Source organism: Capra hircus, chromosome 2 (genome assembly GCF_001704415.2).
Source record: "Capra hircus breed San Clemente chromosome 2, ASM170441v1, whole genome shotgun sequence".
NCBI classification, from domain to species: domain Eukaryota; kingdom Metazoa; phylum Chordata; class Mammalia; order Artiodactyla; family Bovidae; genus Capra; species Capra hircus.
The window spans coordinates 88826327-88838681 of record NC_030809.1 but is presented as its reverse complement, the minus strand read 5'-3'; the positions used below and the strand labels follow the sequence as shown (position 1 = coordinate 88838681).

Sequence of the window (12355 nt, the reverse complement as noted above, 5' to 3'; positions counted from 1 at the left end):
CTGGGATGAGTGGCAGTGGGATGGAATTCATCCAGTGACCTAGATGTGCACATACGCACTCGGGTGGCCCTGTAATTCCTATCCTCTAGTACTGACCTAAGCCTTTATGCGATCTGCATCCACTGAGTATGGGCAAGGCATGTGACTTGCTTCTAAGGGATAGAGTATGGGATTTTACAGATGGGACTAAGGTCTTTAATCAGCTGACTAAGCTAATCAAAGCAGACCAGACAGCAAGAATCAGATTATGGACCAGTCTTTCACGAAAACCTAGGTCTTCCCTGAAGCAAGACTCGTCATGCAGCAGCAACTATCTTCCATAGCTAGCTTTGAAGAAGCAAATCGTTAGAACGCTATAGCCACAGGCAAGTGAATTCTGTCTACAATCTGAGGGACCTGACAAGCAGATCCTCCCCTATTTAAGCCTCCAGAGAACACAAGAGCAGCTGCCACCTGATTTCAGCTTTGTGGACTTCCACCCCACACTGTAACACACGTGATGTTCACATTACTTATCACTCAGCAGTAGACAATATAGACATCTCATGTTAAAAGTAGAAACCTTGTATCTTGGTTATTCCTAACACGGGCTTACTTGGCCACTGACTAAGATTTACTTACAGACACAGGAGCTGTGTGTGCCCATGACCACCAGTGGCCCTGGCACTGAGCAGAGGAAGAACACCGTGTTCTTCTATATGCTAAGGGTTAAAAGTCTTCAACAATGGCAAATGTCATTGCTTTAGAACGTGCTGTTCATCAGACCAACAGATTTGCAGATATACTGCAGGTGAAATAATTTTTTTCTGATTGGAGTCAAGTTCTCTTGTTCTAGCAGTGGAAGGTAACTTCAAAATTCTAGGCTTTCCTGAGGATAACAGGTGTCCACTCCACAGTACAGTCACTGTTCAGAGATATTTTATCATCTCAACCTGCAACGTTACTCTCCTCAGTCAACCAGGGAAGAAGCGGTTTTGCTCAAATATACGATATTACCAGAGAAGTTTCATGAGAATAAAAACACATCTTTAATTACACACGGAACTCTTAATCTTGATACAAGACACCATTTCGAGGCAGCCCATGCCTAAAATCCTGTGTCAAGTAAATTACTGCCAAAGATATATGTGGCTCAGTGTTACCTTCCTCTTCCCCATTAAAATGTCAAGCTTTGAAGTATTAGCTTCCTTAGTGGCTCAGTTGGTAAAGAATCCACCTGTAATGCAGGAAACTGCCTGCAATGCAGGAGACACAGGTTTGATCTCCAGGTTGGAAAGATCCCCTAAGAAGGAAACTGCAACCCAACTCCAATGTTCTCTTCTGGGAAATCTATGGACAGAGGAGCTTGGTGGTCAAGAGTTTACAGGGTCACAAAGAGCTGGACACAACTTAGCAACTAAACCACCACCACAGCAGAAATAAGAAACAATTCCCCTTTCAGATTAACAGGAGAGACACGGTAGGAAGGCACAGAGGGTCTGATCTGGCACTGACCCTTCTGAATGGTGCTGAGCCTAAGGACACTGACAATGGCATGGGAAGCAAGGGAGCCATCCAGGGAGGGAAGAGGGGTGGGGGAAATTTGATTCCTATGCCATCAGAGCTGGCAGAGATTTCAGAGGTCATCTAATTCCACCCATGTGTCCTATGATAACAAGTTCAGAGACACGAAGACAAAGATGATAAAGTCACAAGCCAATTGAATGGTAGAGAAACGATTAAAGCCCAGCTCAACAAATTCTGATATTCTACTGCACTGTGTAGTCTGTCCTGTTTTCCCTAGTTTGCCTCCTCCAAAGATAAAATTCTTGTGGCCTTCTGAGACCTGTAGTCAAAGAAGTTGGTTAGAATTCTTAGTTCTGCACGAGCTAAGTTGCATCATATGATGTAATCCAACTGTCAATGCTTCACAGTCACTGATGACAATAAGGACTTAAACTCTAGACTAACTGCATGCTGGGCCTTAGCACCCACATCCTTGGTGAGAAGCCGGTGACATGCTGGCCACACGCACACTTGCACCAAGCTTGTCAGTGTGGTCTCCGCTATAGAGTTTTAGGAAACTGCTCATCTTACAGATGGGGAAAGCAAGGTTCAGAAAAGGCTACTCAGCCAAGTCCTGGCCCAGACCCAGCTTCCAAAGCCTTGTGCTGGTTGAGAGCTTTCGCACTTACCGGCTAAGTCTGACAGACAGAGGAGTATAAACTGATAGGCTGGGTTTGCTTGATGGATAGCTAGAAGCCACAGGTGGATCTAATGGACTCAGTCTGGGAAGCAAAACACAAACATTAATTGCCAGGTGGTGTAAGAATGGAGGAGGTTGTTTTCTAGACGAAATTTAAAACTCTGCTATACACATACTGCCAATAAGTGGACTAACAAGTCCAGTAAGTAGTCCTCTGAAGGGTACATTCTTCTTAAAGATGGCAGGCCAGTGTTAAAAGTGTGGTGACTATACCCAAGTCTAATTCCTGGCTTAGTAACTTATCAGCTGTGTGACATAAGGCAAGTTAACTTCTCTAAATGTCATTTTCCTGATCTGTAAAATGGGTATAATAATAGTACTTCACACAACTGTGAGGACTAAATGAAAGTCACTGAGAGAGAACTGTCATGCTCCATAATGTTTGCTGTTATTATGTTGTGGTTAATGACGAAAAACATCTCTTGTTTAACAGAACAAAATATTCAGAATTACTACCCTTAACCTTTTGAAATGTATTAGTTTGCCAAGCTGATTAAGGTGCAACTCAGTCAAAGGTGCATTCCCAGTCAATAAAATTTGTTCTAAATATAGCATCATTCAACTCAAATACAATAGTACATACAAGGGAGACATTTCTGAAATACTATTTCTCCTTACTACTCTTCCCCCTGCCCCCCAAGAAAACAATCCTGCAATTAAAAAAAAACAAAACAAAACTAAGCAGTTACAATTACTCTAGTCAACATTAAAAAAAAAAAAAAGAACGGTGTGTGTACTATATATATTTTAAAGATGTGCCTTCCAGATATCTTACTTTTTCCCCTGGGCTTTAGCAAAAGAAAGATATGCAACATATCTTCAAATATACTTAGAGCTATATCATAATAATTTATCTAATTAATCATAATGATGATTTTGAATTACCAGAGAAGGAAGGGTACTCTAGGAAAGCAGAAAAAGGCAGTTTGTAACTATTTTTACCTATAATTAATTACAAGATATCCCAGCACATGAGTTACCCATTTTGTTTAAACCACCCAACAACCAACCAACCTATTACCCATCCCATCAGAAAACATATTCCAAGGACTTCAGAAGCTTACTGAACTGAAAGTATTAGTTTAATCACAAAAACCAAGAAATGGTGGTGCTGCCCAGAGGAGGGCCTGTGTAAAAATACACTATTCTTGGGACTTCCCTGGTGGTCCAGCGATTGAGAATCTGCCTTCCAATGCAGGGCTCATAGGTCTGATCCCTTGTTGGGGAACTAAGATCCCGCATACCACGGGGCTAAGTCTGCATGCTGCAATGAAGACCTAGCGCAGTCAAAAAAATAAAAATAAATAAACTAAGCTTCAACTTGATAATGTAAAAACAAGTATCTGTCACTTAAGTTTTGAAAAGCATTGGAAAAATGTTATGTGCAAGTAACGGAAATACCACCTGTGAAACAGCTACAACCCCATCAAAATAAGGCCTATTTTTCTATTTTACTTAAAAAACAAAACATCAGCTTTTGATGAATTCTGAATTCGCCACATCTCCAGAAACTGTAGACAGTTTTTTGTTTTACATTATTTATAACATGTATATCACAAGGCAACTTCCTTTCATGCTTTACTTTGGTGAAATGGAAATAAAACTTTTTCTGAAATCAGCACTAAAGTTGTTTTGAGTTCTTAATAGCAAGGAGATACATCCAACTAAAAGCAGAATGAATACAGTCAAACTATATATCAAATCAAAATTATTTTCTTTATATCACCAGCAATGAGTAACTCCAGAGGTAGTATGGCAGAAATGAGCATGGATCCTATCAGGTCACAACCAACGAAGAAATTAAATTTATTTTTTCCTATGGTTTTGACTATAAATTGCTTTACATATTTAGGACCTGAATAAAAACCACTCTCAGCAGAAATCTTGGCCCATTAATTCAACTGACATATCAATTTACAACTTTCAGGACTGCAGATATAAAAAATGTAAAGTATAAAATTACGTAGTTTGAAATGGTTTTAATCATATTCATTAAAAATATTTTCCAATACTTACTTGACAAAACCCCCTTGCAATATAATTCTAAACTTTTATTTATAAAATGAGGCTCACTTATGAGATTTCAATGAATGTTACACTGCAAATTACTTACATTCTGTAAAATATTTTAAGAACTTTTTCCTATCAAAGGTAGTTTATATTGGATTATCTGAAACCCAAGAGTGCCCACAGATGAGCTTCTTATAGTTCTTTTCATTAATGCTTGGAAAGCACTGTGAAAATGAAAAGTGCTGTCAAGTGCTATCATCTCCCTTAAATTTTCACTTATACTGTGTGCACATTGTGAAATAAACACATATGCAGCATGTCCATGTTTGATATGTATTTTTATTTCCCTGCAGTTTTCACTTATCAAGAACAAGTAACAGGGAAAGTTGTCTGAACTAGTGCATAAACAAACATTCTGAAACACCACTACACGTATCTAATATACAAGAACCGTATAAAAAAAGTCACTAAAACACTACACTATGAAGGTGTCCAACGCTTACAGTCAGACTTTTTCCAACCCGTTACTTGCCTTGTAGCCACAGGAAATCTCTCCAAAATTGAAAAGACAATCTTGCCACAACCCTCCCCCCCTCCCAACACCTGGGATGGCTCGATATCTAGACTTCCAATAATTATTGCAATGATATAATGCAATACATACCTGGTAAAATATCCTTTATGTGGTGTGTTACAGTTTTAAAGCCAGTTAAAATATGCAGTCTTCAGATAAAATGTAATCCTTGAAAATTTTTCATACCTGCACAGTTTAAATGTACTAGATGCATAATTTTTCCTAGTCCTTTTTTTCTGTGTAATCATTTTTTATAAACTGGTATTATAAATAGAAATATACATTCAAAATATATGGAAAAGTGAGTCACTACATTAAATTTGCATGTATCGATCCATCCCTTTCCCCTGCACAGTAATAGAAAATACTATTTTGCCTTGAACTTCATATTTGACAGTGAAATGCCACTAAAGTATTTACCAAAAAGTCCATCTAGTCAAATTGTGAAACAAAATGAACCAAGTGAAAACTTTACAGTTCCTTTAGAAAAAAATTACAAGAATTTCATTTCCTAGCTATGAATCTTTAACTTTTTAGACACAAAGTTGGATTTATTTTTACAAGATACAAAATGTAAACATGGCAAAATAAATAGTTAAAACAAGTGATGCAGGATCCCATTTCATGCTCATGATCCCATTAAAGAATTATTTTTTAAAATCCATTCAGTTGCAAATTCAAGTGCAAAAGCATGATGATGAATATCTACTATTCAAGTAACAGAAATAATATTGATGATACAAATAAACTATTTTACAAGGTAGTGATTTTCCCAATTTTACAAAATATACATCATATATCGATTCAACATCCGATATACTATAGTCCATTTAGGTCCACTGTTATCCTCTGTGATCCACAGAGTTTCGCCTTTTGCATTCAGCTGGAATATGAATGACTGCACACCATCAGCACAGGTCAAAGCCACATGTTTTAGGTTATGTCACTTCCATAGCTACTGTTGTCTCTGCTATTCCATTTAAACCCAATCTTTCTGGTTCATGGTTCTCTCTATAATAAGGCAAAGAGTAAAATAAACATTAATACTCTCTAGAATATGATGTTTATCATTTAGTAGTTACAGATGTGTTTTATATAATTACAATTAAACATACTGCACAAGAACATCTCCCATTTTTACAGTTTCCATACAGGAATAAGGAAAAGTTTTCTTCAGTCAAGAAATCCTATGAACTTGATTATAATTATTAACTTAGGAAAAATAGCAACTTAACAGTATTTCAGTAGCAGTCAATGATAAATTACTTATCAAACATATAACATAGGACAATTCAAGCTTTTTACAATAGACAGAGCAGATGATGCTCATAAATAATAATAACTGGAAGCACAGTATTACTTAAATTACTTTCCACTACAGTTTAATTTTACAGTTTATGGTCATGTAGTTATTAATCTATGCAGATCAATTTTTTTGATTCACTGTTCGCATGCATTAGTGTCATAGAAAGAAAAAAGCAATCTGAAATACATTATCATAGATTTAGTTAATTCCAGGATATTCTCAGTTCTAAAACATACACAAAATAATTTACTTTCCCTTTGGGTATAATGTTAAAAAAATACAAATTTGATTTGAAAACTAAAGCTCTGAAGGCTAACAATAACTCTAGCCTGCCAGACTGCCTAAACTACAAAGAAGAAATATAAGAATAACTAAAGCTGATGTATTTTTTCAGTTTGATGGTTCCCAAGTTGATGTGGACTATCCTCCCCCCTTTTTTAAAATAACAGTTTTGATTGGCATTTAAACATTCTACTAGGGACCTTAAAGATCTAAGTCACACAGCTTTAGACTAAGCAGATATTCAATATCTGTTGAAAAGCAAGTCAATCAGCTGACAAGCTATCTATGGCTTGAGCAGTAAAAGAAAAAAAGGAAAAGTCTTCTCCTCCCACAGGATCTGAGCCAGCAGAAAGAGACAGAATGATACTTGAAATACACACACACACGCACACACACCTGGCTATGCTGCTGATGGCACTGCTAGGAGTAACCTTTGGCACTCTGTCCATACTGGCAGCAACTGTGGCGAGTTTTAAGGCTGTTGGCGATGGTGCTGAAGTCCGTGTATTGATATGCACATTGACTGGAGAAACAACACTGACGTTATTGAGGTGCACTGCATTTGTCAGGCAGGAATTGTTCATGGGAAGTGTTTGAGGACTGCTTGTGCACAATGCTGGGATTAAGTGGTTTGTAGTGGTGTGGCCAACTGTCCTTACAAGTTGTACAGCTGAAATCCCTGGGCTGGATGATAAAGCCATATTGGTGGAGTATAATGTTTTAGAGGTTCCTGAAGGAGAAGGAAAAAAAACTGTTCAACTCATGAGACATTAATTAAACTCTTTAAAAAATTAGGAGTTTAAAATGCAAACATTTGTAATCTAATTAAATCTCTGAAGAGAGTTTCTAATCAATAACAACATATTCACCTTTACAACCCCAAAGATACCCTCTTTCTGCTAGCCTGCATAAAACAGTTTTGGAAAGTATTCTGCTGCCTTCATATATGGAAACTGTGTAACAGGACAGAGAGGTCTTCTTGGAGACTGAGGGCAGGTGGAGATGAAAACTGGACTTCCATTAGAATTTGCACAAGGAAGAACATCAGTAAGGAAGGGCAATCACAATCATAGGTATATGGAATAGCAAGTGGAAAATCCTAGGGTCTGAGCAGAAGTTAAAGGCTGATAGGAAGAACAAAGTACTCTCGGTAGTTTGATGCAGAAATAGTTTCACAGCAATACTGTACTTCACAAGGAGTCACAGAAAGCAGGGCTGTGAGTGTGTAAGACTGGGAAGGTAAATCCAATTTCCAACTTCTGACAGATCACCTGGACTATTAATATAATTCTCCTCTTTATAAATGTACAAATGATTCAACAATGATGGTTAGCAATTGGCTTGATGTGACTGGTAAGATGTGAGGCAAATGATAGTATGTAGATAAAACTAGGCAGGGTGGACTGTTACACAGGTAGGTATCAACTGGGCATGGGAGGACCCAGGGAGCAGGCTTGATGTGACTTTTAGAAACATCAAGCTATTCCACCACACAGAGCCACAGAAATTATGGAGTCCTAACTGACTTCTTGTACAATGTTTCCCCTCTGGATTTAAAAATCAAAAACCAAAAAAAAAAAAAAAACAAAACCCAAATCTCAAATCACTGAGTTGCAACTTTGAGCTAGTAAGTATCACTTGAAACGACAGGCTTACCTGAAGGCTGGACAACACCGTTTATGTTGCTGTGGCCAGTGTTCTGTTCCTTGGCTACCTCACTGCGACTTGGAACAGGTGCACTGACCACTGCAGATGCAGCAAAATGGGCGCTGGCTGAGTCAAGTGTTTTAGACATACAGTCAGAGGTGCTTGAGCCCTATAAAATGAACAAAGTTAAACTCTCAACTTTTCAGATGTGAGTTCACAAACACTTAAAAAAGTGAGAAAACCCAAGAGGCTGTTGCCTTTTTCATTCTGAATAGTTAAAAGTTTTTATGTTAAGAGATCTAGGACTTCACAGACTATTTTCATCTGTGAAATAAGAAAGTTACTAAACTGAGAAGCAACTATTTATGAGAAAGAGCTAGGGCAATAAACAATCCAAATCTTTATGCCCTATTCATTTTTCCAAGTGTTAATGCCTTTAAAAATACTTGACAATCGTTACTATGTCTCATTATGATTATATATTTTTTCCCTTATATCTCTTCCGATATTTGCTTTATATATCTTTGTTACTTTGTTGCTAAAGTGTCTAATGGTATATGATGTCTATCTTCTTTGTAAATTATACCTTTCTTCATTAAAAATATTCATCTTTGTTTCATTTAAAATAAATAAATAAAAATTTTAAAATACTTGACAATCTAGATACTGTGGGCAAAATGAAATGACAGAGATGGCTGACAGCCATTTTTGTCCCAGTGTAAAAATGTATCTTAGCCTAACTTCTCAGTAGGCTGAAATTACCTGAGATTCATAAAAGGCAAACAAAGGCAAGTTTAATGGTCATGTTCCTTTTGATTCTGTATAAAACTAGTTCAGGGTTAGAAAGAGATGGGAATACCAGACCACCTGACCTGCCTCTTGAGAAACCTATAGGCAGGTCAGGAAGCAACAGTTAGAACTGGACGTGGAACAAACAGACTGGTTCCAAATAGGAAAAGGAGTATGTCAAGGCTGTATATTGTTACCCTGCTCTTTAACTTCTATGCAGAGTACATCATGGGAAACACTGGGCTGGATGAAGCACAAGCTGGAATCAAGATTGCCAGGAGAAATATCAATAACCTCAGATATGCAGATGACACCACCCTTATGGCAGAAAGTGAAGAGGAGCTAAAAAGCCTCTTGATGAAAGTGAAAGAGGAGAGTGAAAAAGTTGGCTTAAAGCTCAACATTCAGAAAACGAAGATCATGGCATCCGGTCTCATCACTTCATGGGAAATAGATGGGGAAACAGTGGAAACAGCATCAGACTTTATTATTTTGGGCTCCAAAATCACTGCAGATGGTGACTGCAGCCATGAAATTAAAAGACGCTTACTCCTTGGAAGGAAAGTTAGGACCAACCTAGACATTAAAGCAGAGACATTACTTTGCCAACAAAGGTCCGTCTCGTCAAGGCTATGGTTTTACCAGTGGTCATGTATGGATGTTAGAGTTGGACTGTGAAGAAAGCTGAGTGCTGAAGAATTGAGGCTTTTGAGCTGTGGTGTTGGAAAAGACTCTTGAGAGTCCCTTGGACTGCAAGGAGATCCAACCAGTCCATCCTAAAGGAGATCAGCCCTGGGTGTTCTTTGGAAGGACTGATGCTAAATCTGAAACTCCAGTACTTTGGCCGCCTCATGCCAAGAGCTGACTCAGTGGAGAAGACTCTGATGCTGGGAGGGATTGGGGGCAGGAGGAGAAGGGGACGACAGAGAATGAGATGGCTGCATGGCATCACCGACTCGATGGACATGAGTCTGAGTGAACTCTGGGAGTTGGTTATGGACAGGGAGGCCTGGCGTGCTGTGATTCATGGGGTTGCAAAGAGTCAGACGCAACTGAACGACTGAACTGAACTGAAGGAAAACTTCATCTAGGGGCATTTTTTTTTTTTTTTTTCAGGGAAATGAGTTTCAAATAGACAAAGGACTATGTTGTCTGGATTTATTGCACAAGTCAATTACCTCCCAGCTTATGGGGCATATTCAAATGGCACAACACACAGTTTAGGAAAGGGTTGGGATAGTCATATCCTTGGAAAGAACACTTCTGGGGGAGTAGGGGTGAGCCTTGGAGAAGGAAATAGCAACCCACTCCAGTGTTCTTGCCTGGAGAATCCCAGGGATGGGGGAGCCTGGTGGGCTGCCGTCTGTGGGGTCACACAGAGTTGGACACAAATGAAGCGACTTAGCAGCAGCAGCAGCAGGGGTGAGCCTGATGGTCTAAGAGTATATATAGTGAACTTTCCAAAAATATGTAGCAATTTCTTTCCTAAATTAAAAATACTATATTTGGCTCTAGTGCTCCTCTCATGAAACAAACACTAGTCACTTAAAATTAGCTAAATTAACTGAAAAAGACATAGGTTTGACCTTCAAAATCAAGAGTAGCAATAACAAGGTTATTTGCTGTGACTTGACTAAAATTTTTTAAAAATGACATAATTGTGAAAGAACAGACATAACCATGATTCAAAGACAGCTTTACCTGTGCTTTTGGATGTGTCTGTTGCGAGGAATGCTGAGATTGCTGTTTCTGCTGAAGCTGAGCAAGCTGCTGCCTTTGCATTTGAACTAACTGCTGTTGATGAGTCTGAAACTGCTCTTCCGTGATGCCCCCTGACACTGGCAAAGGACATGAATTTTAGAAATATGCATGTTTTAAAGTACTTTTAACAAGTAGAATACAGTCTGAAGTTACTCCACAATTAAGATGAAAAGCAATTTCAAATCACAGTATGTATTATACTTCAGCAGCAAAGAACAGGGTAAAAATGATACCCTTCAGTCAAAGTAGCTTATACTAATATCTATGACCTTCTAATATTACATGCTTAAAAAGTTACTATTTGTAGTTTTTACTGTATAACACAGCTCTAATTTGAGGATTCTTCCATTTATTCAGACTTAAACCACACGTTAAGCCAATAGATGCCTAAACTAAGTACTATCTATAAAAACATGGGCTAGAAATGAGATATATTAGAAAATTAGAGATACAATGCATCCTCAGATGTAATCAATTATGCTGTTACCAACTGTGTTAAGTTACTAAATATCAAATAAAAATAAGACATTTAAAACTTTTATTTAAAAAATTACTTTAAAAAAAGTTATCAAGTTATAATAAGAAAAACTTTTCCCAAAGAAATGTAAACAAACTTTCACTCACTGATATTTAAGTACACCACTGATAAACTTATTCAGCGGACACAAAGCTATCTCCATAGAAGTCAGTATACTATTAGAGCCACAAAACAGTAAATCACATCAGAATACATGTACTACCAGAGCCATTTTACTCTATTTTTCTTTATTGTTTTCTTTCCTTTCTCCCAGCTATTTCACCCAATCAGCAAGTATTTACTATCTACAATGAAAAGTGCTGAATTAAGAGTTAAGAATAAATACAGAGAAAAAAAATAAATTTAAAAGAAGGTCCCTGCTATAGTCCTACCATATAGTTGGAAAGAAAAGATACATATAAAGAATTTTCAACTAATAGAAGTCAACCTTTAAATGTAACTTAGCTAACTTAATCAATATGACCTGAAGTTTAGATAGGAGACTATACCTTCAACTAATGTTACTTAACTAGAAATCCCCACCAAAGTTTTCCATTTAGCAGAATCACAAATGAGAAATTATATATATATATATATATATATATGATGGTAAATTAGATATAACAAGTTGTGCACAGCTTATTTTCTATGAAGGAATTAAGCCCCAGAGATGGACAAAACTTTAGATAGGCCTTCATTTCTGTTATACAACGTTATCATTAAAATTAGTATTGGACTGTCATGGAGAAACAGTTCTTAGATAGATAGCAATTTTTTTAGAAGATGGGCCTATGATAGCAGTCATTCTAAAATTTCACTATTACCTGTATTTTTGAAGTACACATTAGTTATCTTACTGAATTATCAACGAAATCAAATGTCTTTCTTTGCACATGTTGAATTCATTGCAAGTATTCTATTTTTAAATAAAAAATAATAACTTTAAATTCTAAATTTAAAATCTTCAAAATCAAATGAAAATGTGAAGTGTTCATTAATTTCTAGCTGTATGAGAACCTTGAGACAGAGATTAAAAATAGTTTATTAGATACAAAGGCAGGAAGGAAAACCTTAAGCCCAAATAAATCTATTTACGTCTTCTGTATATAAACCAGTGTACCAATTCAGAAGAAGTGGACTTGTAATCTGGTGTTAGTATTCTCTGCTCTCAAATGCAGCATGATGTTTGTCCAGAGCTTAGGTTTATGCTGTGATAAAAAGGTG

At 37.2% G+C, this 12355-nt stretch overlaps 1 protein-coding gene across 2 annotated transcripts in view; it reads right to left on the bottom strand.

Moving 5' to 3' along the window:
* EPC2 (enhancer of polycomb homolog 2) overlaps positions 4575–12355 on the bottom strand; it is a 129519-nt gene continuing 121738 nt past the window's right edge. For both annotated transcript variants that reach the window (XM_005676169.2, XM_013969839.2), the window contains 4 exons: positions 10555–10691; positions 8074–8233; positions 6814–7147; positions 4575–5840 (listed from right to left, as the gene is read on the bottom strand). In XM_005676169.2, coding sequence (XP_005676226.2) covers positions 5768–5840; positions 6814–7147; positions 8074–8233; positions 10555–10691 — 704 coding nt within the window. In that variant the 3' untranslated portion in view covers positions 4575–5767. The remainder of the gene's footprint in view (positions 5841–6813; positions 7148–8073; positions 8234–10554; positions 10692–12355) is intronic.